Raw genomic sequence first — 27,120 nt, 5'->3', positions numbered from 1 at the left:
TCACCCTCCCCAAGCTCCATATTTGAATCAAACAGGCAGAAACCATAATAACTGGCACAATGGAATGTACCCTCTGCCATGCACCTCACAGTGATTTGTAGGTGTAGATGAAGGTGAAGGACACAATTTCTTGTCACCAGTAATGATACAGGTTAGGAATGGCCATTGTTATTCATGAGCCAATCAATGACGAGCAAGCAGAGATTCACATATGGACAACCACTAACTTTTCAGATTTTGGCATAGAGCATGTGGTGTCCACATAGTTTATTTTTGAACCTTTGCCATTGCATGCAAATGTTGCATGATGGTGAAATGTTTCTTGCTTCTCTCTATGGTTTTCTTTTCCTGTTTTTGTCCATAGTAATGTTGGTTGACCTCCTGTCATTCTTCTGGTTCTTCCTTTCTCTTGTTATGGTGCTGTATGTCTCCTTTCTTTTCTTCTTTCTGTTGTGTAATTATTTTACTGGGAACAAGGGACCATTGACCTCTGAGTTTGGCCCCTTCCTCTCATCTTTTAAACCAAACAATCAACCCAGTACAAATGCACTTCATTCTTCACAGTGCTTGCCTAGATTCAGGTAACAGTTTGCCTGTTCATTAACGTCCCTCACATACAGGCTTCACCATTTTTACTTGGCATAAGCTGCTATGTCATGTGTTGCCCTGAGAAGACATCTTCAGGCATGTGGTAAGAAGGGAAGGGGCTTTTAGTAGCAAACAGCTGCACAAGCCAGTGCCATATACTTCTCCTATCGATATATGTATGATGTTTAAAGAGATATGTCCCATGTTCTTTTAGCAGATATGAGGTAGTGCTTAGAACCATTACTTTTTATTGTCTATAGTAATAACCTTGGGATAAGTCATTGAGTGAAACTAAAGTTTTCCAATCCCAAAAGCGTGTAATACGAATTGATTGTGATGTGAACTTAAAAACATCCTGCAGAGACGTATTCAAAGAATTATGGGTACTAGCTACTTCTTCCCAGTATATTTATTTCTTAGTGAAATTTGCCCTAAATAATATATATCTGCTTTTCAAAACCAAGAGATCACTTCAAGGAATGAATACTAGAAGTAAAAATATGTGTTGTTGATGTTGTCTTCAGTCCAGAGAGTGGTTTGATGCAGTTCTCAATGCTACTCTATTCTGTGCCGCTTTCTTCATCTCCCAGTAAATAATGCAACCTACATCCCTCTGAATCTGCTTACTGTATTCATGTCTTGGTCTCCCTCTAGAATTTTTACCCTCCATGATGTGTCAAAACATGTCCTATCAACAGATTCCTTCTTCTAGTCAGGTTGTGCCACAAATTTCTCTTCTCCCCAACTCTATTCGATACCTCCTTGTTAGTTATGTGATCTACCCATCTAATCTTCAGCATTCTTCTGTAGCACCACATTTTGAAAGCTTCTATTCCCTTCTTGTCCAAACTATATGTCGTCCATGTTTCACTTCCATACATGGCTACACTCCATACAAATACTTTCAGAAATGACTGCCTGACACTTAAATCTTTACTCAATGTTAACAAATTTCCTTTCTTCAAAAACGCTTTCTGTGCCATTGCCAGTCTACATTTTATATCCTCTCTACTTCGACCATCATCAGGTATTTTGCTCCTCAAATAGCAAAACTCCTTTACTACTTTAAGTGTCTCATTTCCTAATCTACTTCCCTCAGCCTCACCCGATGTTATTTGACTATATTCCATTATCCTCGTTTTGCTTTTGTTGATGTTCATCTTACATCCTCATTTCAAGACACTGTCCATTCCGTTCAACTGCTCTTGCAAGTCCTTAACTGTCTCTCACAGAATTATAATGTCATCGGCGAGCCTCAGAGTTTTTATCTCTTCTCCATGAATTTTAATACCTACTCTGAATTTTTCTTTTGTTTCCTCCACTGCTTGCTCGATATAGATATTGAATAACATTGGGGAGAGGCTACAACCCTGTCTCACTCCCCTCCCAACCACTGCTTCCCTTTGATGTCCCTCGACTCTTATAACTGCCATCTGGTTTCTGTACAAATTGTAAATAGCTTTTCGGTCTCTGTATTTTACCCCTGCCACTTTCAGAATTTGAAAGAGAGTATTCCAGTCATCATTGTCAAAAGCTTTCTCTAAGTCTACAAATGCTAGAAACGTAGGTTTGTCTTTCCTTAATCTAGCTTCTAAGATAAGTTGTAGGGTCAGTATTGCCTCACGTGTTCCGATATTTCTAATGAATCCAAACTTATCTTCCCAGAGGTCGGCTTCTACTAGTTTTTCCATTCGTCTGTAAAGAATTCGCGTTAGTATTTTGCAGCTGCGACTTATTAAACTGATAGTTCAGTAATTTTCACATCTGTCAACAGCTGCTTTCTTTGGGATTGGAATTATTATATTCTTCTTGAAGTCTGAGGGTATTTCGCCTGTCTCATACATCTTGCTCGCCAGATGGTAGAGTTTTGTCAAGGCTGGCTCTTCCGATACTATCAGTAGTTCTAATGGGATGTTCTCTACACCCGGGGCCTTGTTTCAACTCAGGTCTTTCAGTGCTCTGTCAGACTCTTCATGCAGTATCATATCTCCCATTTAATCTTCATCTACATCCTCTTCCATTTCCATGATATTGTCCTCAAGTAAATCACCCTTGTATAGAACTTCTATATACTCCTTCCACCTTTCTGCTTTCCCTTGTTTGCAGAGGACTGGGCTTCCATCTGAGTTCTTGATATTCATACAAGTGGTTCCCTTTTCTCCAAAGGTCTCTTTAATTTTCCTGTAGGTAGTATCTATCTTACCATTAGTGAGATATGCCTCTGCATCCTTACAATTTGTCCTCTAGCCATCCCTGCTTAGCCATTTTGCACTTTCTGTCGATCTCATTTTTGAGATGTTTGTATTCCTTTTTGCCTGCTTCATTTACTGCATTTTTCTATTTTGTCTTTTCATCAATTAAATTCAATACATCTTCTGTTACCCAAGGATTTCTACTAGCCCTCGTATTTTTACCTACTTGATCTTCTGCTGCCTTCACTATTTCATCCCTCAAAGCTACCCATTCTTCTTCTACAGTATTTCTTTCCCCCATTCCCGTCAATCATTCCCTAATGCTCTCCCTGAATCTCTCTCTAACCCCTGGTTCTGTCAGTTTATCCCATCTTCTTAAATTCCCACCTTTTTGCAGTTTTTTCAGCTTTAAGTGACATTTCATAACCAATAGATTGTAGTCAGAGTCCACATCTGCCCCTGGAAATGTCTTACAATTTAAAACCTGGTTCCTAAACCTCTGTCTTACCATTACATAACCTATCTGAAAACTTCCAGTGTCTCCAAGCCTCTTCCATGTATACAACCTTCTTTCATGATGATTGAACCAAGTGTTATAAAGAACTAAAGTGACTTGATTTGATGCCTTTTTGAGGAACACACCTTTTCAATTAGTTTCAAACAGTCATAAAAAATTAACTACTAAAGGATTTGTGTGTGGTGAACTTTTTTTACTCCATTGATGAGTATCATAGTAGAGCTGATTGATGTAAATATTTATTAATAATATCAAATGATGTCAGTGTTACATAATAACTGACTTCTGCACATCTTCATTGTAGTAGTGTAATTAATCAAAATAAGTGCTGTTAACTGTCTTCTAGATGTGTGGAAAACTCAGTTTGTTATTACATCTTAAATAAAAATACATTTAAGATTTTATGACTTATTCAGCATCCTTGAGGACCATATCATCTGAGATCTGTGGAACAAAGATTAGCATATCTTTTTTATATAAGTTCTTACTATGTATTCATGTCTTATGGTATGCTCTACATCATTGAGGCTCTCTAAACTATGGATCCGTGGTACAAAAGCACCTATAATCTAATATAACTCGGAGTACATTTGTGTGGGTTAGCATTTTTTTCCAAAGACCCCCTAATATTTCAGAATTTAACACATCTGTTCATGCCTAGCTACTTAAGAAGAGTTATTCTGGTGTAGCTGAATACCTAGCAAACTAAAATCTAGATGACTTTATTATTATATAAACATAAGCTGAGGTGGCAAAAGCCGTGGCATAGTGATGTGCACATACACAGATGTCGGATGGCAGTATAATCTCTTACACAATGTGTAAAGGGGCAGTGCATCAGCAGAGCAGTCATTTGTCCTTGGGGGTGTTCTGGTTGTTATCTTACTCATTTCTTAGATAACTGAAAAACTGTTTGTGGAATCTTATGGGGTATATTTTGGTAGGACAACACTCTCACCATATGTTTTTGAATGGGAATAATACAACCAGTTCCAGCACAATTTCAGCACGAATAATTTTTTTGGTAGCTGCTGAAGGATTACACAGTGCAGATCTAGTTTGTCTAGGGGGTTTTCATAGTTTTGTCTGCAAAATAATCTTTCCAATATCAAGCATGGCCTGGGTTTTCTTCTGTTTAAAATAACTTCCACTGGATCTGAAACACTTTCAGCTAAAAATAATATTTATTCGTACTTTTTGTTAGGAACTACACCATTTTCAATATCAACATTGATAATTTAAATCCATTATACTACACTTGTCACAAAAACATGTCGGTCTACCTTCAAGACTGAAAACGAAGTGGCAGGCAAGCCAACATGTACCCAGAAGTTGCAGACATTCGCACTTCCTAGCTTCTTTGGTCTGCTGACCTTATAAACTCCTTTAACATCTTAAACAAGTTCATTATTTATCATAAAAGGACATATTCATAATTAAATAAATGAAACATGTTTTCTGGCAACATAATACTATAATGAAATTACCTAACTCTTTACTGTGGGCATCATACTTTTCGTTTCAGGTAAGCCATATCTCCAACGGTTGATTAGATTACAGTAGCCCACCAGGACTTACAAGTGTACCCTGGTCCACTTGTCAGTCTGATACAGAAATTGCATCACTGTGAACTCTAGTAAATTTTTCATTCTTACATTACTCATTGACTCCCTCCTTTGTCTCACAACATAAATTACATAAACACATATATCGGCTTGTTGCCAGAAACTTACTATAAAATAATCCCAAAGTTAAAACATTTTCTCACATTAGAATAAACATAGTGCTAACTCCTGTATCATCACTGATGTTCCAAAAGATTTCTGTTCAACAATACTATTCTCTCATGAACCTTGTAGATTATGTGATGGATATCAAGATTAATGGGTGAAATAAGCCAACAGAAAGTATGTGTGTTGGGTGATCAACACAGCCGAATAAAAATGGTTATTCATGGCGAGCATGATGTAAAACAAAAGCACACTTGTATATACAAGAAAGTGTAGTCTATTAACTATAGAACATATTTTATATGTATTATGGTCTACTTAAGTGAATGAGCAAGATTTCAAAAATTATGAGATTTGGGTAACGTGTTGTCTCCTGGCAGCATCATCAAAATGACATCCCTCAGTTATCAAGTTTACATATTTTGCATTTCATTAAACACTGTACAGTTACTTAAACAAGCATACTGGAATCATGAAATCTAGTCTTATGATAGAATTAAGTGACAGTCAGTCTAGATACAACATTATTTTGCATGAGATATGTTACATGGCTTAGTATGGTGAATGCAATTTGTTCCTGTGACTATATCTCAAAGCATTTCGTTTTTCTAGTAAAATTCTTTCCAAATAAAGGCATGTTTGTAGGCTGAATTGGTCCTTTTCTCAATATACAGCTTCAAAGAAACAACATTCCTAAGACCAAACAGTTTTCTTGATGTGGGATATACTAATCTGTATGCACTTGGGTGGGAGTTCTCACTAATCTCAAATGGCCCAATGTAAATATCAAAAAACTTCTTGAGTTCTGCTGTTAGTAACTTCGATCGTTCATGGGATTTCACTAAGACATGGTCGCCTACTCTGAATGTGGTAGCCTTTATTTTCCTATCATGTCTGTTTTTCCTAGCTTCACCTAATTTCTTCATGGTTTTCTTTACAATCTCTTCACGTTCTTTCATTGATATTAACGCACATTGTGGAAAGTCTATTAATTCAGGAATAAGATTTGCTGGTCTGAGATGAAACATAATTTCATATGGTACAAATCCAGTAGAGTTATGCTGCAAGCTGTTCATGATGTCCTCAAAGTTGTTTACATGGTTGGACCAACTAGGGTGTTTGTGACTACAATATATCCTGCAAAGTCTACCTATTTCTCTCATGTACCTTTCTGCTGGGTTTGAAGATGAGTTGTACATGGGTACCAAGATGTGTTTTGTGTTAGATTTTATTCTCATAACTTTTGTACACATTTCTGTATTCCACAGTGACCATAACTTTCATGGGTGTACTTTATTAACTTGGCTGCCTCACACTTAGGCCAACGTAGCTTCCAATTGTCAGAGGCCACATCTGTTCTTCTAAAGAGTGTTCCCTTAAAGACCTTATAGTATTTGTTAAGTTTATCATACACCTTTTTGCCTAAACAGTCCTTAACTAATTTCCAATTAGGATCATTATTTTGTCCCCTCCTGATGTTATTGCAAAGTGTCCTTATGAGCTTTTCATCTTGGATTCCCTTCATGTATCTTATTTTAAGTTCTTTTTCTTCCTCTTGACCAAAGATTTCCTCATCTCCTCCTACTGGTAACCTGGATAAAGCATCAGCTACTACATTTTCTGACCCCTTAATATACTCAATTTCATAGTCAAACTGTTGCATGAACATTGCCCACCTGGTTAATCTATTATGATATAGTCTGCACTCCTGCAAATAATTTAAAGCTTTGTGGTCTGAATACACTTTTATCTTGTGTCTTAACATGTATGTTTTAAATTTTGTAAATTCCCAGTGTACTGTGAGTAATTCTTTTTCTGTGGCTGTGTTAGTTCTCTCATTGGCAAATGCAATAGTACAATGAAGATATTTTTTTCCATTCACAACTTTCTCCTCAAGTAGTTCTGCTCCTAGTCCATAATCATTACTGTCAGTGTGAAGACAAAATGACAAACTAAAATCTGGTCTGTGTGAAAGATTGTTCTTACAAAGTTCATTCTTAATTTTCTCGAATGCTTTCCGACATTCTTCGGACCAATTCCATGTAGCATTTTTTCTAAGTAAGTTGCTCAAACATGTTACATTAAGGCATTGTCCATTTATATATTTTCGATAGAATCCACATATTCCATGGAAAGATTTAAATTGTTTTCAGTTTCTAGGAGATAGAAAGTTTACTATAGATTTTATTCTCTCAGGGTCTGCACTTATTCCTTCCTTAGTAATGACATGACCTAAAAATTTGAGTTCTGACACACCAAATTTACATTTTTTCTAGTTTTAATGTCATTCCCCCTCTTCTGAGTTTTTCACACACCTTTTTCAATAACTTCAAATGATCCTCCCAACTTTGATTTGACAGTAATATATCATCTACATAAATGGTTAATTCTGACACAACTTCTTGGCCAAGTACATAGTCTAGTGCTCTTATAAATTCTGTGACTGATGAGTTTAATCTGAAAGGCACTACACAATATTGGTAACATCTTCCATTGTATAAGAAAGCAGTGTACTTTCTAGAATTAATGGCAAGAGGTACTTGATGAAAACCTGAAATTAGGTCAAGGCTTGACATAATTTGGATATTTTTAAATTTATATAACAACTTATCGATGTTCTCTGGGTGGCCAGTTTTTCTGTATAAACATTTTTTTAACTGTGTGGAACCTAGCACTAAACTGACATGTCCATTAGGTTTATTTACTTTGGCCAAGGGATTATTATTATGGCTTATACTCCTCTCAGTGATTTCACACACTTCCATCTTTTGTAATTCTTTCTCCACTGCTACCCTTTTTGAGATTGGAATACTGTACGGTTTTGTAAAGAAAGGTTCATGGGCTTCAACTGCAAAGTACATTGGTATCCAAGTACTTTACCTGGTATGTTGCTGAATTCATCACTACATTCCCACAAAAATAATTTAAAATCTTGTTTTTGGTTCTCAGTTAGTTGTGTAGCTTCTGCTACTTTTTCATTTACCAAATTTTCAAGCTCTATCTCATCTGTATCAAAATCTGAGACATGGCTTCCAATGTACTTACCTTCTTTTTTAAATTCAATACTGTTCAGTCTTATTCATGCATGACACATTTGATTTAAAAAGTTTTGTAGCAATGACTTCACTGTTTGATAGAGTCATTATTAATTTCTGTCTTACCCAATCAAATGCTGCACTTACTTTTGTTATCCAAGACATGCCAAGGATAAAATCCTCCGCGAAATCAGGAATAACGAGACACCCATGTGACCATGATACTCCTTCAATTTCAAAAGTAATAAAAGCCTGACTCCTTACTGATTTACTGTGCCTCCCAGTAGCATCTCTTATTTTAATTCCTACTACAAGTAACTCAACGTAATCCTTATTAGTTTTCAGTTTTTTACTTAATTATTCTGATATCCCAGATACTTGACTTCCTGTGTCCACTAAACACTTTCCTTTCCATGATCTTGACTGTACATCAATAAACAGACTGGTTACAACAAAGTCAATTTTTTTATTAATATTCTCACGTAATAAGTCCTCTTCAATTTCACTAAATCCATATCTCTTTCTAGTGTCCTTACCTGTATCATTACTACCAGAGTTATATGCTGTTATTACCCTAATTGCATTTTCTTTGGCCTGATTACTATTCCCGAGTATTTCATTAATCCAACTACATTCATTTGTGCTGTTGTGTGTTTCTCCTTTATATTTGTGCAATTTGGCACTTAATTCTGTGCCACCATTCTGGATGCAAAGTTTCATACATATCAAGTGTTACCTTTCTGAAATTTTCATCATCCTTAATGGCACTAGTGTTAAAATTCATAAGTTAAACAAAAATTGCTCACTATCTGACATTTCATCATATTCTCCCATAATGCTGTTAAGATTATCTGCTGTCAATTGCCTCTCATTGGTTTTCTTACATGTATTAAGATCAAATAGCTCATTGGCAAAAATTCTAGCATCCTTATCATTCAAATTGTCAACTGTGTTCCTGTGCACCTTGCTAACTTCATTACATCCTCTTTTATATTAGTAATTCCTAAAGCTTCCAACTCCTCATTTGCACCAATAAAACATCTTTCTTCACTACTATCCTCAATCTCATTTTCTTCCCAATCAAAATCCTCTGCACCCTTACCTTCAGTATGCAGATACACATTTAAATAATCTTTACTAGGTGCAATTTTCATTCCTAGCCCACCAGTCTCTTCCACAAGGTCTCTAATTCCTAACACACTCGGCTCATTTGAACAACTATTTTCCAGCAAGGTGTCCTCCTCATTCCACTCATAGAATAAATCTAAGTTTAATTCTTCTTCATAGTTCTCTAAGAAATCAGTGTCTTTAAATAACTTTTTGTTTCTGGTTTATTTGTATGACATATATTATTTCTAACAGATACCACACTAATGGGATAACACTTCTCTTTAAAGTAATGACTCATTATGCCACTGGTATTTTTCTGTTTAGTTTGACAGTTTGGGTTGGCCCTTTCCATTTGTGTATAAGTAGCTCCTACCTTGTGGACAGCCAATAGAGCCCTATTCAGTTTACTAACTCCTGTATAGTTGCCTGTTCAGTTCTCCACATACCATTATGATTATGCCACTCATTTGGGTTATTTCCAGAGTGTCTGTTACCAAATTTATTATGATTATTTCCATACTGAGCCTTGTAATGGAAATTGTTTCCTTGTGATCCCTTGAAGTTGTACTGGTGATTTCTCTGATGAGAATCATTACTTCCAAAATTGTGTGGTTCCTTTTTATCATGCTGTGTGTTTCCCCAATTTATATGTCCTGTCTTTTGGAAATGGTTTTGACTATGGTGTGGTGATTTACCTGTTTTCTCAGTAATTCTGTCTAGTTTGTCTACATACTTCAAAAACTGATCTATTGTGTCATCAGGTCCATAAGCTAGCTCCCATTGTAATTCATATGGTAGCCTTCTTTTTAGCGCATTGATTTGAGTGAGTTCATCAAAAGGCTTGTTTAGGTGAGAGTGTTCTCTTAACTGATTTTTGCAAAATTGCTTCATGCTACCAAACTCATGTTTATAACCAGGTCCATTCAAGAATTCACTTTTTATTCTAGCTTGTTCTGTCTCTGACCAGAATTTACTTAAGGACCTCTCCTCAAACTCTGCAAAAGCTATTCCCTCAATACAATCATGATTAATCCATGACAATGCTTCACCTTCTAGAAATCTTGTCACAAATTTAATTTTCAAATTGCCATTCATATTTGAAAAAAAGTTATCTTTGCAATGTTGCAGGAAATATACCGGATGCATACTGCTCTCATCTGAAAATTTTTTTACTGGAATGTTGCACCACATAGTGTCAATATTGTTCACCAAACTATTGGTGACCATATTGCTGCTAACACTTTCAAGTTCCTTAGTGATGTCTGTCACTAATACTATTTTCTAAACTCTTGACTTCGTCTTTGCTTATTTGCTTATTTACATCTATTTTATTCATTAATGATTCCTATCTTTTGTTGAAATTTGCCTTCTACTTGAACAATTTTATCATCTGCAATAGAAATATGATCAGATACTGTATCTTCTACATGTTTGATATCTGCATGCACAACTTTAAACACATTATGGATTTTCTCTCTACCTGTGCTAATTTCAGTTTTCAGATTTTTTACTTTTGCATCTACATTTTTAACCTTTCTTCTGACGTACTTTATCTTACCCATGATCTTAACCATATTACGACCCAAACTGGAAATTTTTGCTTGTACTTTTTGAAAGTGATCGTCATTTTTCTTTTCATATTCTTTGAACTGTTTTTCAAATCTATCACTGATGTCTTTAAGATTCTGGTCTAACTGAGCTGCCCGATTTGATTAAAATGAATCTCATTATTTTTCTCGATTTGTTCCAAATGTATCTCATTAGCACCGAGTCTGCCTTTAATATTTCCTAAACATTCCCTATTTTGTCTGTTAGTGTCATCAGTTGCCTTAAATTTTCCCTCTATATAATTCATTATTGTTGATAACATGTCTTTAACTTCATCCTGTCTTTCAGTATGAGTTTCAACTTTCTATACAGGATCCAGACTATTCATATTGCATTCACCATCGTATGATAAATTTACATCGGTACTAGCGTTGGCGATACCATCACCAATGCTTTCCTCTTTTACAATTGTCATCTTTTTACACAGAAATAAACATACACAATAAATTTATCTTTGCTAAAGGATACTAAATTTTCTTACTCACAGTTTACTGGTTTTCTTATCTTATAATATCTTCTTTGTTGATTGGTGCCTGATGGAATCCACAACACTGAAACACTACGCTTATATGAATATTGCTTTTTTGTTGCACAACACTTTACACTTTTTTCTTCTTTCTTGACTTATTGCACCATTATTATTGCTCCAGTAACTGCACTCCGTTGTCTTGAAGGCATCAGCATACGACTTTCTTGAACATTTTCATCCAGGATGTACGAATTCTGTTGTCTTTGCAATAACACTTGTAATTTATTTTGATAACTTTTTCAATAATCCTCTACGTCACCACCATGTTGTACTGGTTGGTATCTTACTCGTTTCTTAGAAAACTGAATAATTGTTTGTGGAATATTACACAGTATATTGTGGTAGGACAACACTCTCACCACATGTTTCTGAATGGGAATAATACGACCAGCTCCAGCACAATTTCAGCAAGAATTATTTTTTTCAGTAGCTGCTGAAAGATTACACACTGCCGATCTTGTGTGTCTAGGGGTTTTCATAGTTTTGTCTGCAAAATAATCTTTCCAGTACCAAGCATGGCCTTGGGTTTTCTCCTGTTTTAAAAAAACTCCACTGGATCTGAAATACTTTCAGCTAAAAATAATATTTATTTGTACATTTTCTCTATCAACATTGATAATCTAAATCCATTATACTACACTTGTCACAAAGACACGTCTGTTTACCTTCAAGACTGAAAAAGAAGTGGTGGGCAAGCCAACATTTGCCTGGAAATTGTGGACATTCCCGTTTCCTATCTTCTTTGGTCTACTGACCTTATAAACTCCTTTAACATCTTAAAGAAGTGCATTATTTATCATAAAAGACATATTCATAATTAAATATACCAAACACTTTTTCTGGCAACATAATACTATAATGAAATTACCTAACTCTTTACTGTGAGCATTGTACTTTTCGCTTAAGATGCACCGTATCTCTGACAGTCGATTACATTACAGGTGACACTCGTGAAAATGTTTCTGACATGATTATGGCTGCAAAGTGAGAATTAGATGACTTTGAATATGGAATGGTAGTTGGAGCTAGATGCATGGGACATTTCATTTTGGAAATTGTTAGGGAATTCAATAGTTAGAGAGCGACTGTGTCAAGAGTATGCCGAGAATATGAAATTTCAATCTTTGCCTCTCACCATGGACAACGCATTGGCTGATGGCCTGCACTTAATGACTGACAGCAGCGGCTTTTGCATAGACTTATCAGTGCTGACAGACAAGCAGCACTGTGTGAAATAACCATAGAAGACAGTGTGGGACATACAACAAATGTATCTATTTGGACAGTGTGGGGAAATTTGGTGTTAATGGGCTATGGCAGCAGATGACCGATGCCAGTCCCTTTACTAACAGCATGAAATGACCTGCAGCACTTCTTCTGGGCTTGTGGCCATATTGGTTTGATCCTAAATAACTGGCAAACTGTGGCCTAGTCAGATGGGTCCCATTTCAGATGATTGAGTGTGGTGCACAGCGCATGAAGCCATGGACCCAGATTATCAACAAGGCACTCTGCAAGCTGGTGGTGGTTCCATAATGATATGGGCTGTGTTTACATGAAATGGGCTGGGTGCTCTCGTCCAAGTGAACCAATCATTTACTGGAAACAGTTGTGTTTGGCTACTTGGAGACCATTTGCGGCCATTCAGTGATGGAATTTTTATGGATGACACTGCACCATGCCACAATTGTGTGCAGTTGGTTTGAAGAACATTCTGGACAACTCAAGCAAATGAGTTGACCACCAATGATCCCCGACCTGAATCCCATCATACATTTAAGGTACATAATTGAGAGGTTAGTTTGTGTACAAAATCCAGCAATGGCAACACTTATGCAATTATGGATGGTCATGGAGGCACAATAGCTCTGTATTTCTGCAGGAGACATCCAACAGCTTGTTGAGTCCATGCCACGTCGAGTTGCTCCATTACACTGGGCAAAAGGAGGTCCGACAGGATATTAAGAGATATCTCGTGACTGTTATCACCTCAGCATTCAATGACAGTAGAAAACTTGTCAGGACATTTTAAATTGTAAAATGCTAGAATTTCTTGCAGACTGTGTAAATAGAACTGATTGACTAACAGCATTATTACTGTTGTCTGCGCTGATGAAAATGTTATGTTGTAAGTATATATGATCACTTTTGAATGTTTATGGTATGTCATAGAAATTTAGTTGTTCAATATTGTAATGTATTTGCTGTGCAGAAATGATTAAAAAGACCAATGAGGAGTACAGCAAAATACACAACACAAAAAGGTATATCTTCTAGAACTATTGCTTGGCACATTCATTCTGAAGATAATTACCATTTCTTTCCTTACATCTTTAGCCTCTTCCCTTTACAGTACACTCCAATTGTTTAGCTTCTCCTTCTACTTTTAGTTCTCCTTTTATCATCTCCCCTTTTCATCTTTTTCGTTTCTATTTCCCCACCACTTATCATGTAACTGTGCCCCCATAAAAGTCACCCAGACATGAAGCCTGGCTGCCATAACCTGGCTATGTTATCTAATCAGTTGGACAAAATACAGCAACAGCTCTGAGACCATGCACTGTTGAAAGTTTTACACAAAAAAAAGGCAGTGTTATAATTTCAGAATTCCCTTCTGAGAGATTATTTCACCAGTCCATCAGTACTTGACTGTAGTGTTAAAGCTGTTGCCTGGTGTCTGTATTTGTACATGGAAGACAAACTGCCTTGAGCACAACATTTGACAACACTTGACATTTCCTTCTGACATGGAAAGTTGCTTCAGTGTAGTTTGAAGATGTGATGCATTGTCCTTCATTGTTTCCTTCACCTCTGCTTGAAGTATTATCTCCTCATGTTTCTCAGCAGCTTGCTGGTCTCATCATAAAAAATATATTTGGCTATGATAATAAAGCTTTCTTTGAACTTTTAACTTGGAATAAAGGTAATAGGTTTATTTGTTGACATCAAGTAGATGTAAGCGTGTATGCTCCTCTCCTTACTGATACTGCAGGGAATCTCCAAATTCGTTATCTTACCAGTCCACCAAATTTTTTACATTCTTTTGTAGCACCACATCCCATATGCTTCAGTTCTCTTCTTTTCTAATTTTTCCACAGTCCATGATTCATATACATAAAGTCCTGTGCTACAGACCTGTATCTTCAGAAATTCCTTACACAGATTAAGGCCAATGTTTGGTACTAATAGACTTCTTTTGATCAAGAGTGCTCTCTTCACCTGTGGTGGGCTGCCTTTTGTCCACCTTGCTTCATCCCTCTGGTATTATTTTGGTGTTGAAGTAGCAGAATTCCTTCACTTCATTGACTTCTTGGTCTCCATTTTAAATTAAGAGTATGACTGATCTCATTTCTGCTACTTCTCATTACTTTTGTCTTTCTTCAGTTTACTCTGTATTCATATTGTTCATTCCATTCAACAGTTCTTGTACTTTTTACTCTCTTTCACTCAGTGTAGCAATGTCATTTGCAAATCTTACTGTTTATATCCTTTCACCCTGATTTTTAATCCTTGTTGTGACCCTTTCCTCTCTACATCTACCTCTATACTCTGCAGACCACTGTGTGGTGCATGACAGAGGGTGAAAAAATATTTTACGTAGTGAGATTGATGTGTGCTCATTGCTACTGGAAGCAGTTGCCGTACGTGCAACCGCAGCTTAGTAATGAAGGCCGATGGTTCAATAATGTCAGTTGGAGTGCTGTCGAAGAATATTCCCAGTAGTCAGATTAGTTGTCTGTATACCAGCTCAGCTACCATTGCTCCCAGATCCTTCTGTATAGGTGTTTGGATGCCCAGCAGAATGATGGGTAGTGTTTCCTTCCAGTGCTGTGAATTGTAACAAATGTTATGATGCCTTCACATGATGAAATCATTCCATATTCTGTAGTTCTAATCCTCTCTTTGCCCAACAGTGCAGCAAAAGCCTTGAACAGACAAGCGTCAAACAGTCCATCCCAAACTACACTGAATTGCAAAGGCACTCTGAAACAAGCAATCCATCCATGAATAGAGGAGGCAGGAGCCACCATCTCTGCTGTGATATCTGCCACTGTGTAAATCTATTAATTATCAATATGTTGCCAGTTCCTTGATGTATATGCTATGTTCCATATTTTTTGTAAGATGGACAGCCTTCCCAGATGTGCACTTTGACTGTTTAGTACTGTGTGGCATGGTGAACAAGGCACCATTTTCTATGGTGTGACATTTAATTCATGTCCATGTGAAACAATGTTAAACCAACTTTAGTTGTTGTTGATTATTGCAGTGTGTTATTTGCTGGACTGAACTTTTTGTCTATATGTACAGTATACATTTATACTGATACAATGCTTGTTCACTACTATGATCATAGCTATAATTATTTTTGTATCTGCATTTCTTAGACTGAGGCAAATGATAGGAGGTTGTTGGAGTGTTTCTCTGTGATTTTGCCAGAAAGTTTGTTGTACCCATTCTCTTGTCTTGTTGTGTGTTGAGATGGTTATCAGTCCAAAAACTGGTTTGATGCAGCTCTCCATGCTAGTCTATCCTGTACAAGGCTCTTCATCTGTGCATAATTCCTGCAACTTACATGCATCGCAACCTGATTATTCTGCGCATGCCTTAGTCTCCCTCTGCAACTTGTTTGCTCTTTACTTCCCTCCATTACCAAAATGATGTCACATTGCTATTTCTGGATGCATCCTATTAGATTAGCCCTTCTGTTAGTCAGGTTGTGTCACAAATTACTTTTTTCTGCAATTTTGTTCATTATGAGCTGTTCTTTATTCAATTTACTCATCTAATTATCAACATTCTTGTGTAGCACTTAGTCTCGAATACACTTCTTGTCCTAACTGTTTATTGACCATGTTTTGTTGCTCCTCCAGACAAATACTTTCAGAGAAGACTTCCTAATACTTAAATTTATATTAGACATAAACAGATTCTTCATTATCAGAAGTCTTTTTCACATTGTAGTGAGTCTAAATTTTACACTTAGGTGATATAAGACATGGGATACTTCAAAGGATCATGTCGGATCTCCTTTTGCCCAGTGTAGTGCAGCAACTCAGTGCTGCAGGGACTCGACAAATTACTGGACATTGGTTGCAGAGATATTGAGCCATGCTACCTCTGGAGCTGTCCATAATTGTGAAAGTGTCGCCAGAGCAGGATTTTGTGCATGACCTAATCTCTTGATTATGCTCAAAAAATGTTCGATGAGATTCATGTTTGTAAATCTGAGTGGCCAAATAATTTGCTCAAATTGTCTAGAATGTTCTTAAAGCCAATCTTGTATGATTGTGGCCCAGTGATGTGGCACATTGTCATCTGTAAAAATTCCATTGTTGTTTGGGAATGTGAAGTCCACGAATAACTGTAAATCGTCTCCAAATAGCCAAACATAACCATTTTCAGTCAATGATCAGCGCAGGTGAACCAGAGGATCCAGGCCATTCCATGTAAACACAGCCCACACCATTATGGAGTCACCACCAACTTGCACAGCATCTTACCAACAACTAGGGTCCATGGCTTTGTGGAGTCTGTGCCACACCCAAACTCTAACATCGCCTCTTACCAACTGAAATTGGGATTCATGTGATCAGGCCACAGTTTTCCAGATCTGTACGGTTAAAACTATGTGGTTATGAGCCCAAGAGAGGCACTGTAGGCAATGTTGTACTATTAGCAAAGGCACTCATGTTGGTTGTCTGCTGCCATAGCCCACAACACCAAATTTCACCATGCTGTCATAATAGATGAGTTTGACTTATGTATGACATTGATCTCTGTGGTTATTTTGTGCAGTGTTGCTTGTCTGTTGGCACTGACAACTCTGCACAAATGCTACTCTCAGTCTTTATGTAAGGGCATCAGTCACAGTGTTGTCCATTGTGAGAGTTAATGCCTGAAATTTAATATTCTCAACGCATTCTTGATACTTTGGCTTTCAGAATATTGAATTCCCATATTGGAATGTCTGAATTCCAGAAATGGAATGTCTCGCGTGTCTAGCTCCAACAACCCTTCTGAATTCAAAATCTGTTAATTCCCGTTGTGTGGCCATTATCAAATCGGAAACCTTTTCACATGACTGATCTGAATACAAATGACAGCTCTACCATTGCACTGCCTTTTATACCTTATCTGTGTGATACTACCGCTGTATATATATATGTGCATATCAATATCCCATGACTTTTGTCACCTACATCTGCATATATACTCTGCTATCCACCGAGCAGTGTATGGCGGAGGGCACTATTTGTGCCAAAGTTGTTATATTCCCCCCCCCCCCCCCTTTCCCCCTGCCCCCCTGTTGCATTTGTGGATCACACGACACCATCAGTTATTTTGCTGACAAAGAGGAAAACACATATACTACTTTTTGTATCTCATTTGCTGATATAATTCCCTGAGTGTCAACTAATTTATTTTCACTATATTCCCTTATCTGTGTTTCATTTCTCTTCCCTGATAAAGCATGTTTTAAAACTGTTCCAGGAATGTTCATCTTCAGAAGAATTTCTTGAGCATAGTGTATTCCATGTTGAGAAGACAGAGGATGAGGAAGGTGATGAAGCAGTGAGTGAGGATGGCTTTGAGGTGAGTTGTGTTCCCTGTGGTCCCTGCACTCTGTTGTTTTGCTGACAGCTGTTTACAACAGTGAAGGTCAAGCTTTATATTAACCTATGGGTGGGCGGGCTGCTTTTTACACATGTGCGTATGCAGGATGCACTTTGTACATGTACAAAGAGTAGCTGTTTTTATCTTGCACAGATAAATTGTTTTTATCATACCTAGGTAAATGTGTATGAGCAAAGTCTCAGTTTATTCTTTGTTTAATGAAACAGTGATAAAGTAAAATTACAGTAAACTAAACTTTTCATTATATCTCTCTGTTGCCGAATACAACTGCTACCCCACAGTAATCACCCACTCGAAGCATTCAACAGCACAATTGCATCAGATCGCTGTTGACTGCTTAGTTGATTACTCACTATCCTGCAGATAACTGCCTTGTTGTAGGATCATATTGCTAGCTCAGAATCTGGGTAATTTTCTTGCCAGGATCACTTTATGCACACTGAGTGAAATCTTCACCACTGTACTCTGTCTGAAACAGTGTTCACCAGGCCCTAACAATAACTTGCAGATATGTTATCATTTGTGACAAGGATAAGTGGTTGAAGTAGACTCCTCACAGTTTGCACGCCATAAACACAGGTGTGAGTGTTTAGATTGGGTGAAAGTGATCTGAGGCAAGTGTGTGAAGTACAGGGGCTTCTAGAGGCATAAAGCTTGCTCTCGCATGGACAGTTTTGCTGGAGCAGCTTATGTGAGCTCTTGAGCCATGAGATGACCTTTCCAAGTTATGCTTCTGCCAGTGGGTTCGGAGATGGAGAGCTAAAGATCTGTAGTTTGCAGAATTTTATTTACAGACTATAGGACTCAGTTGGCTGATGCTCTGCCACAGATTTCACTAGCAAAATACATGTCTTGAAGTAAAATCTTTTATTCAGTGTAATGAAAATGTGTCATCTATATTATCCATTAATGCCCAAAACTATTTTTTGTTTTTGATTTTGATAAGATTAAGACAAAGAAGTTCTTTTAAGGGTAGCAGCATGTATTGATGTCTAAACTGGTAATTTTTAAATTTTTACATTGTTTTATTTCATGTATGATAAAACATATAATGGGCATTAACATTTACAGTTCAATAGAACAATGTAATTTTTTATATAGAAAGAAAACAATGTTAGACCTAATTTTATTCATATAAACTGACGCATTACTGTTTTTCCAATTTACAATCCAGTGGTTAATAGTATTAGGAAAATAAAAACAAACTGGACAAAGTCCAACATCACATTACATCAGTGATTTGTTCTATATTTTGCACAATGTTTATGTGCAAAAAAAAAAAAAAAAAAAAAAAAAAAAAAAAAAAAAAAAAAAAACCAAGAATCTGGGTGAAGACCAACATTACATTTTGTGCAATGAAATTTTGTGCATTTTCCACAATTTTTACATCTCCTCTGAGCTAAAATTCTGTCCATGAAGTGTCCAATGTTGTCGCTGTGGATGTCTTTTGGTACACCTTTTGTGGATTTTCGCATGGGCCTTTGAGGTTTATCCATTACTGGTGATGCCAGTAGGGATGGTACAACACTTCACCTGAACAGCAAACTTACATTAGTCACTTTTCTACAGAGCATCCACATTTTTGAGGCTACCGTCATGGCAGAATCTAACAAGAGGCCAGTACCATTTATCGGAGCAGATTCTGGTTCTATACGGGACCTCTCGGTTTGTTGGAAAGATCAACACCTCCTCCCTCTGTTGTAGAGTTGTACGAAGGTTGGTTGAGGCCTGGTTACATGTTTCCATTCTACTTTACTACATCACTTGCAGATCCCTATGATAAGACCATCGCTGATTTGAAGATTTGTTGCTAATGTCTCTTGGCTGTTGTGATGCCATCTTAGCTGTGTGAGGTGTTCATCTTGAAGAACACAAGATCCACAAGATTCCTTTTTTAAATTTTTCATAGGTACTTTCTCAATACTGTCTCTCGGGGTAGTGTCAGTGCAGTATAATTCATGCTTGCATAGTTGTTACAAGAGTGGTTGAAAGTTGTAACAGTTGTCAACAAAGAAAACAGAACTAGGAAGAAGAAAACATAGACAAAAATTTTCTGTAATTGAAGTTCTTAATCTTTTTCCTTCTTCTCTGTCACCAGTGCCATAGTAAGGACCGAACTTCACAACATAGCTCTCAGATGTTGCAAGGCACCGTAACTTGTAACCATAGCAAATGGGTTTTCCCCTTATGAATTGTTTCATCCTGTTATGACCATAGTAACATTCCATGGATTCATTGAAAGAGAACGAATGTTCTAGTGGCTGAACAAGTTGCAGAAACATGATGTTGAGATGTTTCAAAAGTGGATCAATTATGTAAGCTTTATTACTTGGATCAATAGTTGTGTTATCGTTGAAATGCAGAAAGTGATGGATTTATTCAAACATGTTTTTACTGAGTGAATTACTAAAAGATAAATGCAAGTATCTGCCCTGCCTCCAAATACATTCTTTTAAAAGAGACTGGATTGTTACCAGAAAGAGTAAGAATTGCAAAATATTTCTATAGCTCATCAACTGATGGTTGAAATTCTAAATAACCTTTCTAGGCAGCATATTTCACTGTCTCTTTCCAAATGTACTCTGTAAATTCTTCCTTCTCTGGATGCGTCATATGAGACTGCTTCATTTTAATCACAAGAAAAGGTTCTGGTCTATTACCGGTGTAATCTACTCGACTGCCAACATTAATGCTTTTCAGTCCCTTTGATATTCACTTCGACAGTATTGTTATATATTTCTTTTATAGTTCTTCTGTGTTCTTATCTCTGTTGTTGCTTTCTATCATAGGCTGCACAATGACATCATTTCTGTTTCCTTCTGAAGTGGCTTTTTCTTCCATTGGCTCCAAAAGAGCTCCTTTACCAATGTCACTGTAACTAACAATTCTTTCATTGTTACTAGAGCATCATCACACTCAGAATCATTTCCATTACGTGATGGAAGGTGGACTAAATCAAGATCTTCTGCTTGTTCTATTTCACTGCAGATACTATTTTATTGCTGAGATTCTCAAATAGTTTTAGAATATCTCCCACATCACGCGGATTGATGGGATTATACTAGTATTTATTTAACCTGCTAATAAAGTATACTACATAACAATCTAGCAAAATGACCTCAAGAAACATCTGCATCTATTATTTTCCTCTAAAAATGAAAAAAAGAAATGTTTCCTAAATTGCACACATCAAAAAAAGTTTTGCGTCACCCCGGTTCGGCAGAACTCCTGAAGATAGACATTGACTGTGGGTATCGTATCACAGATACAGACCCTTTGACTGTTCAGAGATATCACTAAACCCGCCCAAAGATGCAAACAACCATGCATGAGCAGCCCCTATTAGACATAGTGGTCCAACAGCCAATCAGTTCCACTCATTCCACCAGGAAGGAGGTACACGGCTCGTGTTGTCTGTAGTTCAACCATGCCTAGACGGTCAATACCATGGTTTGATCATGTCAGCATTTTTAATTTGTGCAAGGAAGGGCTCTCAACAAGGCAAGTGTCCAGCTGTCCTGGGGTGAACCAAATCGATGTTGCTCAGACATGACTCACTCAGGCCGCCCGAGGGCTACTACAGATCATGGCTGGGAGGAACCCTGAAAGCAATGCCATCATGTTGAATAATGCTTTTCCTGCAGCCACAGGACATCATGGTATGACTGAAACTGTGCGCAATAGGCTTCATGATGCGCAACTTCACTCTCAACGTCCATGGCGAGGTCCATCTTTGCAATCACGACACTATGCAGTGCTGTACAGATGGGCCCAAAAACATGCCGAATGGACCGCTCATGATTGGCATCATGTTCTCTTCACCAGTGTGTGTTGCATATGCTTTCAAGACAATTGTTGGAGACATGTTTGGAGGCAACTTGGTCAGGCTAAATGCCTTAGACATACTCTCCAGCGATTGCAGCAAGGTGGAGGTTCCCTGCTGTTTTGGGTTGGCATTATGCGGGGCCGACGTATGCCACTGGTGGCCATGGAAGGTGCCAAATGGCTATACGATGCGTGAATGCCATCCTCCGGCTGATAGTGCAACCATATTGGCAGCATATTGGTGAGGCATTTGTCTTCATGGATGACAATTCGTGCCCCCAACGTGCACATCTTGTGAATGACTTCCTTCATTGCTCAACTAGAGGGACCAGCACGTTCTCCAGACATGAACCCTATTAAACATCCTGGGATAGATTGATAAGGGCTGTTTATGGACAATGTGACCCACCAACCTCTCTGAGGGATCTATGCCGAATTGCCGTGTAGGAGTGGGACAACTTGAACCAACAGTGCCTTGATGAACTTGTAGATAATATGTCATAACAAATACAGGTATGCATTAATGCAAGAGGATGTGCTACTGGTTATTAAGAGGTACTGGTGTGTGCAGCAATCTGCACCACCACCTGTGTAGGTCTCGCTGTATGGGGATGCAACATGCAGTCTGTGGTTTTCATGAGCAATTAAAAGGGCAGAAATAATGGTTATGTTGATATCCATTCCAATTTTCTGTACAGGTTCCGTACTCTTTCAACTGAGGTGACGCAAAACTTTTTTGATCTGTGTACATTTAAAAGTAGTGATTGTTTCTCACTGTATGAGATGTCACACAACATAGTATTAATCTATTACTTCGGCCTACATATAGATTTTACAAGCAGATATATCATCATGCTTAGTTGTCATTCTGATCTAATAATAAAACCATAGGTCAAACATTTATATCAATAAAAGCAGTTTTAGTACAAGATAAAATTCTTATGTAGCACATTACCTTACCAGTTAAGAGTAGCAGTACAAGGAAATGGTTAATGGTGCACTAATGGTATTTTTGTGTCACTGAAAACTACCATTGTTGTGGAGCGGCGCCCACTGACTGTATGCACAAATAATTGTAAGCAGTGTACACCATTCCATTTAGTGGTAAAAATACAAAATAAAACCATGTGTGCAATGTATATGATGTGATACACATTTGGCATTAATTGGCTAATGTAATTAGATAACAAAGAACAAAATTAAGAAAAGTGGGTCTCTTAAATCTAAATAATACACTCAGTATGCACGCAGTTACAATATATGAAATATGTAACAACTCAACAATCCGCATTTGAAATCTCAAAACAATACCAGGCTATGATGCAGTGAGCTTGCTCATATGTTAATGTGTAAATCAAATGCCACAGATTACTAAAATAATTTGTTATGAATGAAACACACATTATTTAATAAATCAGTAATATATACTTATATATTGTGTACCTTCATAAACATTGCAACATAATTGAAATCCCACAAATGAATATGGAATAAATCATTTTATTTAGGAAGTGTGTATAAATCGTAATTTGTTGTATCAGAGTTGAATTCATAGATAAATAATTCATTCAGTATGCATAAAATTACAATACACAGAATATATCAGAAACTGAACACAATCAAAAATTGAAATGTCAAAAAATGCCAAGCTACAACACAATGAGCTTACTCATGTACTGATGCATAAGTCAGTATTGAGAGTTGCTAAGGGGCTAAACATTCAGGATTATATGTTTGTTATGTGATAAATAAAAAATATATAAATAAATGTACTAATTATAAAACAAAAAGAAATTATGGATTTTGACAACAGTTCCACCTACCAGGTTCAGCTATAGCTAAGAAACATCCAGGTGACCCCCCCCCCCCCCCCCACCAAAAAAAAAGACCCTCATCAAAAACAATCAATCCATTTAGGATAAGAATTATGAAAACACACCCCCACCCCCCTGCACGTGCACGCGCACACACACGCACACAGGAATTTTATATGTATATATGATGGGGGTATGCCCCCCCTCCCAAAAAAAAAACTATTTTTTAAAAAGCAATATATTTTCAAATTACTTACAAAACAACCTTATCCCCTTCACAATACTCTCCATTACAACCATTACATGTGTCCCACTGGTGCTTCCATTGTTTAAAACTTTTTTGTAGTCATCTTTTGAAATGGCGGACAGTTCCTCCCTCATTTTTTCTTGACTTCTTCAAAGTTGTCAAATTGGTGTCCATGCATGCCCCTTTTCATGATTGGAAGTAAGAAAATATTGCACGGAGCCAGGTCAGTTGAGTAAGTTCACGAGACAGTGGAACCATGCCATTTTTAGCCAAAAACTGTCTAACACAAATGGCTGTGTGTGCAGGTTCATTATTGTGGTGAAAGAACCAGACTTCTGTCTGCCACAAATCGAATCTGTTTTGATGAACACTGCTGCGCAATCTTCTTAAAACTTCCAAATGAAGAGTTTGATTGATGGTCTGACCTGGAGGAACAAACTCTGAATGAACTACGCCTTGACGGAGCGAGGTGGCGCAGTGGTAGGACACTGGACTCGCATTCGGGAGGACGACGGTTCAATTCCGTGTCCGGCCATTCTGATTTAGGTTTTCTGTGATTTCCCTAGATCACTTTACGCAAATGCCAGGATGGTTCCTTTGAAAGGGTACGGCCGACTTCCTTTCCCATCCTTCCCTAATCTGAGCTTGTGCTCCGTCTCTAATGACCTCATTGTTGACGGGACGTTAAACACCAATATCCTCCTCCTGAACTATGCCTTTGGTATCCAAAAAACAGATTGGCATTGTTTTGATGTTTGATTTGAATTGACAACATTGTTTTTGAGGGGGTGATGATGACATCTTCCATTGGCTTGACTGTAGCTCTGTTTCTGTGCCGTAACCATAGCACCATGATTCATTGTCTTTGACAGAAAATCTGGATCAGTTCAAGCTGTTGTTTCAAAGCACATCATGTTTCAACTCTATGTTCCTTTTGAGAACCTGAGGAATAAACTTGGCAGCAACCCTTTTCAATCTCAAATATTCCATTAAAATTTGCTGAACCAAGCGCCAAGATAACCCAGTAATCTCTGACAGTTGATCAGTTGTCTGTGAGCACAGGGTCTCGAATTTTTTCTGTATTTTCATCAATTTGGACAGTTGATGGATGTCCAGAATGAGGTTTGCCATCAATTGACATGTCACCATTTTTAAATGGAGCAAACCACTTGTAAACTTTAGTTTTTCCCATAGTGTCATTGTGGTAAACTGTTTTCAATATCAAAACAGTTTCAACAGCATTTCTACTAACTATCAAAACAAAATTTCACAGCTGCATATTGTTCACTTCAACTTTTCATCATAAAATGAAACAGGAACAGAACAGCGCTAGCAAAATCAATCTCTGCAGATGAACAGAACAAGCCAGGTCAACAACACAGGCGGCACTGAACTGGCAATAGGTTGCGCTATACATGCCTAGTGGCAGAAATGCATGCTACACAAGCTTCACTCATGGCAATGCTATTCTAGGTTTTGTTTTTTTTTTTTTTTTTTTTTTTTTTTTTTTTTTTTTTTTTTTTTACCCCCTCTTAGCTGAGAGAAGGTTAACACTGAGTAAGATGACAAATTACTCACAGTAACCGTGGGGGACTGTAATGCATGTCTCTGAGAGGTCATGGAAGCAAGGCATCAGGTTTGTTTTAATATCAATGTTTGGGCAGGAGTGGTGGCTTACATACTCAGAGGACCAAGCACTTTACTAGGCAAATTACCATATTTTATGGACTATAGAATGTTACAGACTATAAGACACACCTTAATTTTCAAGCAATTTTTTTTAGTACAATTTTTACCATTTTATTATTAGGCTGCAAAGCCAGACAAAAAAAATTCTTAGTTTATAAAACTGAATTTACCTTCAGAATCTGTGAAAATCTTCATCTGAACTTTTGTCTTCTTCTTATTCTTCTTCTTCATTGTCCTCTTCATATATAAGATGGCCTTCACTGCCATTGAGAGCATTACTTATGCCACATTTCTTAAAAGATTTATCAATAATGTCTTCTCTCACTCTAGACCATGACTGTTTTATCCACTGACACACTTGTTTGACTGTAGATCGTTTTAAGCTCCCTTCAGAGTGACTTCATGTTGGGTCACATCCATCAACCATTTGTTCCATTCCTCTCTTTGTGAAGTAAGTCCTCCCAGAATAACAGCAAGCTCTGTATTTCCCTGTCCCAATTTCTATTTCACAGAACTTTTCAGCGAATACTAAACCGATCTCGCACAAGAAGAGAGCTCTTCTTCAATAAAGCACCTTTCCTTCTCTCCTGTGCTATGTTAATCCATAATTTCATATCAGCCTTTTCCATTGAACCCTTGTCACATGCTGGAACACCAACACCTGGTGATGTTTCAGGACATTTTGGCATTTTCTTGCACTTAAAAATGATCACTGGATTAAGTTTTGTACCATCAGTACCACATGAAAAGACAACAGTGTAGTGCATTTTTTCATGTCCACTTGTTGTTGTAGTTTAGTTTTAGCACCTTTCATGACAATAGCTCTGTTACTCAACATATCAAATATCAGAGGAATTTTGTCCATATTTGGTGTTTGGCTTAGTTCCACACTTTCTCTTCATGCTCTTGTGGCATTTTGAGAGAGATTTTAGTTTTGGTTTGCTTGCTAAGCCCATGATGCTTCATAAACCTGTAGCATCAAGCAACTCCACCCTTAAGGTCTGTTAAGTTCCACTTTGGCACTAGTTTATGACCATATATTTGAATCATTTTTGTGTTAATTCCATTGCCATTTTGATGGTGTCCTTTAAACTATTCCAGTACATCATCTTCATGTTGACCATTTTGCACTCAGTCCTCTATTTGCACATTTAGTCTTCCCTCATATTTTTTTTTTTTTCAGTTCATCTTTACTAGACCACCAATCGTGAATAGTTTTTTCTGTTTGTCGAGGGTCAAAATGCTGCTCGGCTGCTCTGTTTCCATGTTCTGCGTAAGCTATTACTTACAGTTTATTGATGGCAGCATATAAATATCTTTCTTTTTCTTCCATTATGAAACTACCTACTAACAAAAGCATTGTACTGTTACTGATAACACAAATCAGTTTCAGTTAAAGTTCACTGGCGCTGTAGACTGTAATGACACATCACAGGCTAGACAGTTTGACCCTGGGTAAGATTAGTTTGTTCTGGAGAATTGTGGGAACATGCGAGGCAGTACTTGACTCTACAGCTTGTCACAGAAGATTGGCTAAAGGAAGGCAACCTTTCATTTGACAACATTGTAGAAAAGATTGATTGCTACTTACCCTAGA

General features: G+C 37.3%; 1 protein-coding gene across 7 annotated transcripts in view; it reads left to right on the top strand.

Moving 5' to 3' along the window:
• LOC126424864 (zinc finger protein 239-like) overlaps positions 1–27,120 on the top strand; it is a 262,872-nt gene that overhangs the window by 129,422 nt on the left and 106,330 nt on the right. For all 7 annotated transcript variants that reach the window (XM_050087680.1, XM_050087679.1, XM_050087686.1 and 4 more), the window contains one exon: positions 17,805–17,906. In XM_050087680.1, coding sequence (XP_049943637.1) covers positions 17,805–17,906 — 102 coding nt within the window. The remainder of the gene's footprint in view (positions 1–17,804; positions 17,907–27,120) is intronic.

This window comes from Schistocerca serialis, chromosome 10 (assembly GCF_023864345.2).
Source record: "Schistocerca serialis cubense isolate TAMUIC-IGC-003099 chromosome 10, iqSchSeri2.2, whole genome shotgun sequence".
Taxonomy (NCBI): Eukaryota; Metazoa; Arthropoda; class Insecta; order Orthoptera; family Acrididae; genus Schistocerca; species Schistocerca serialis.
Note: the sequence above shows the minus strand (reverse complement) of the source record. Positions and strands in the feature narration are given on the sequence as shown.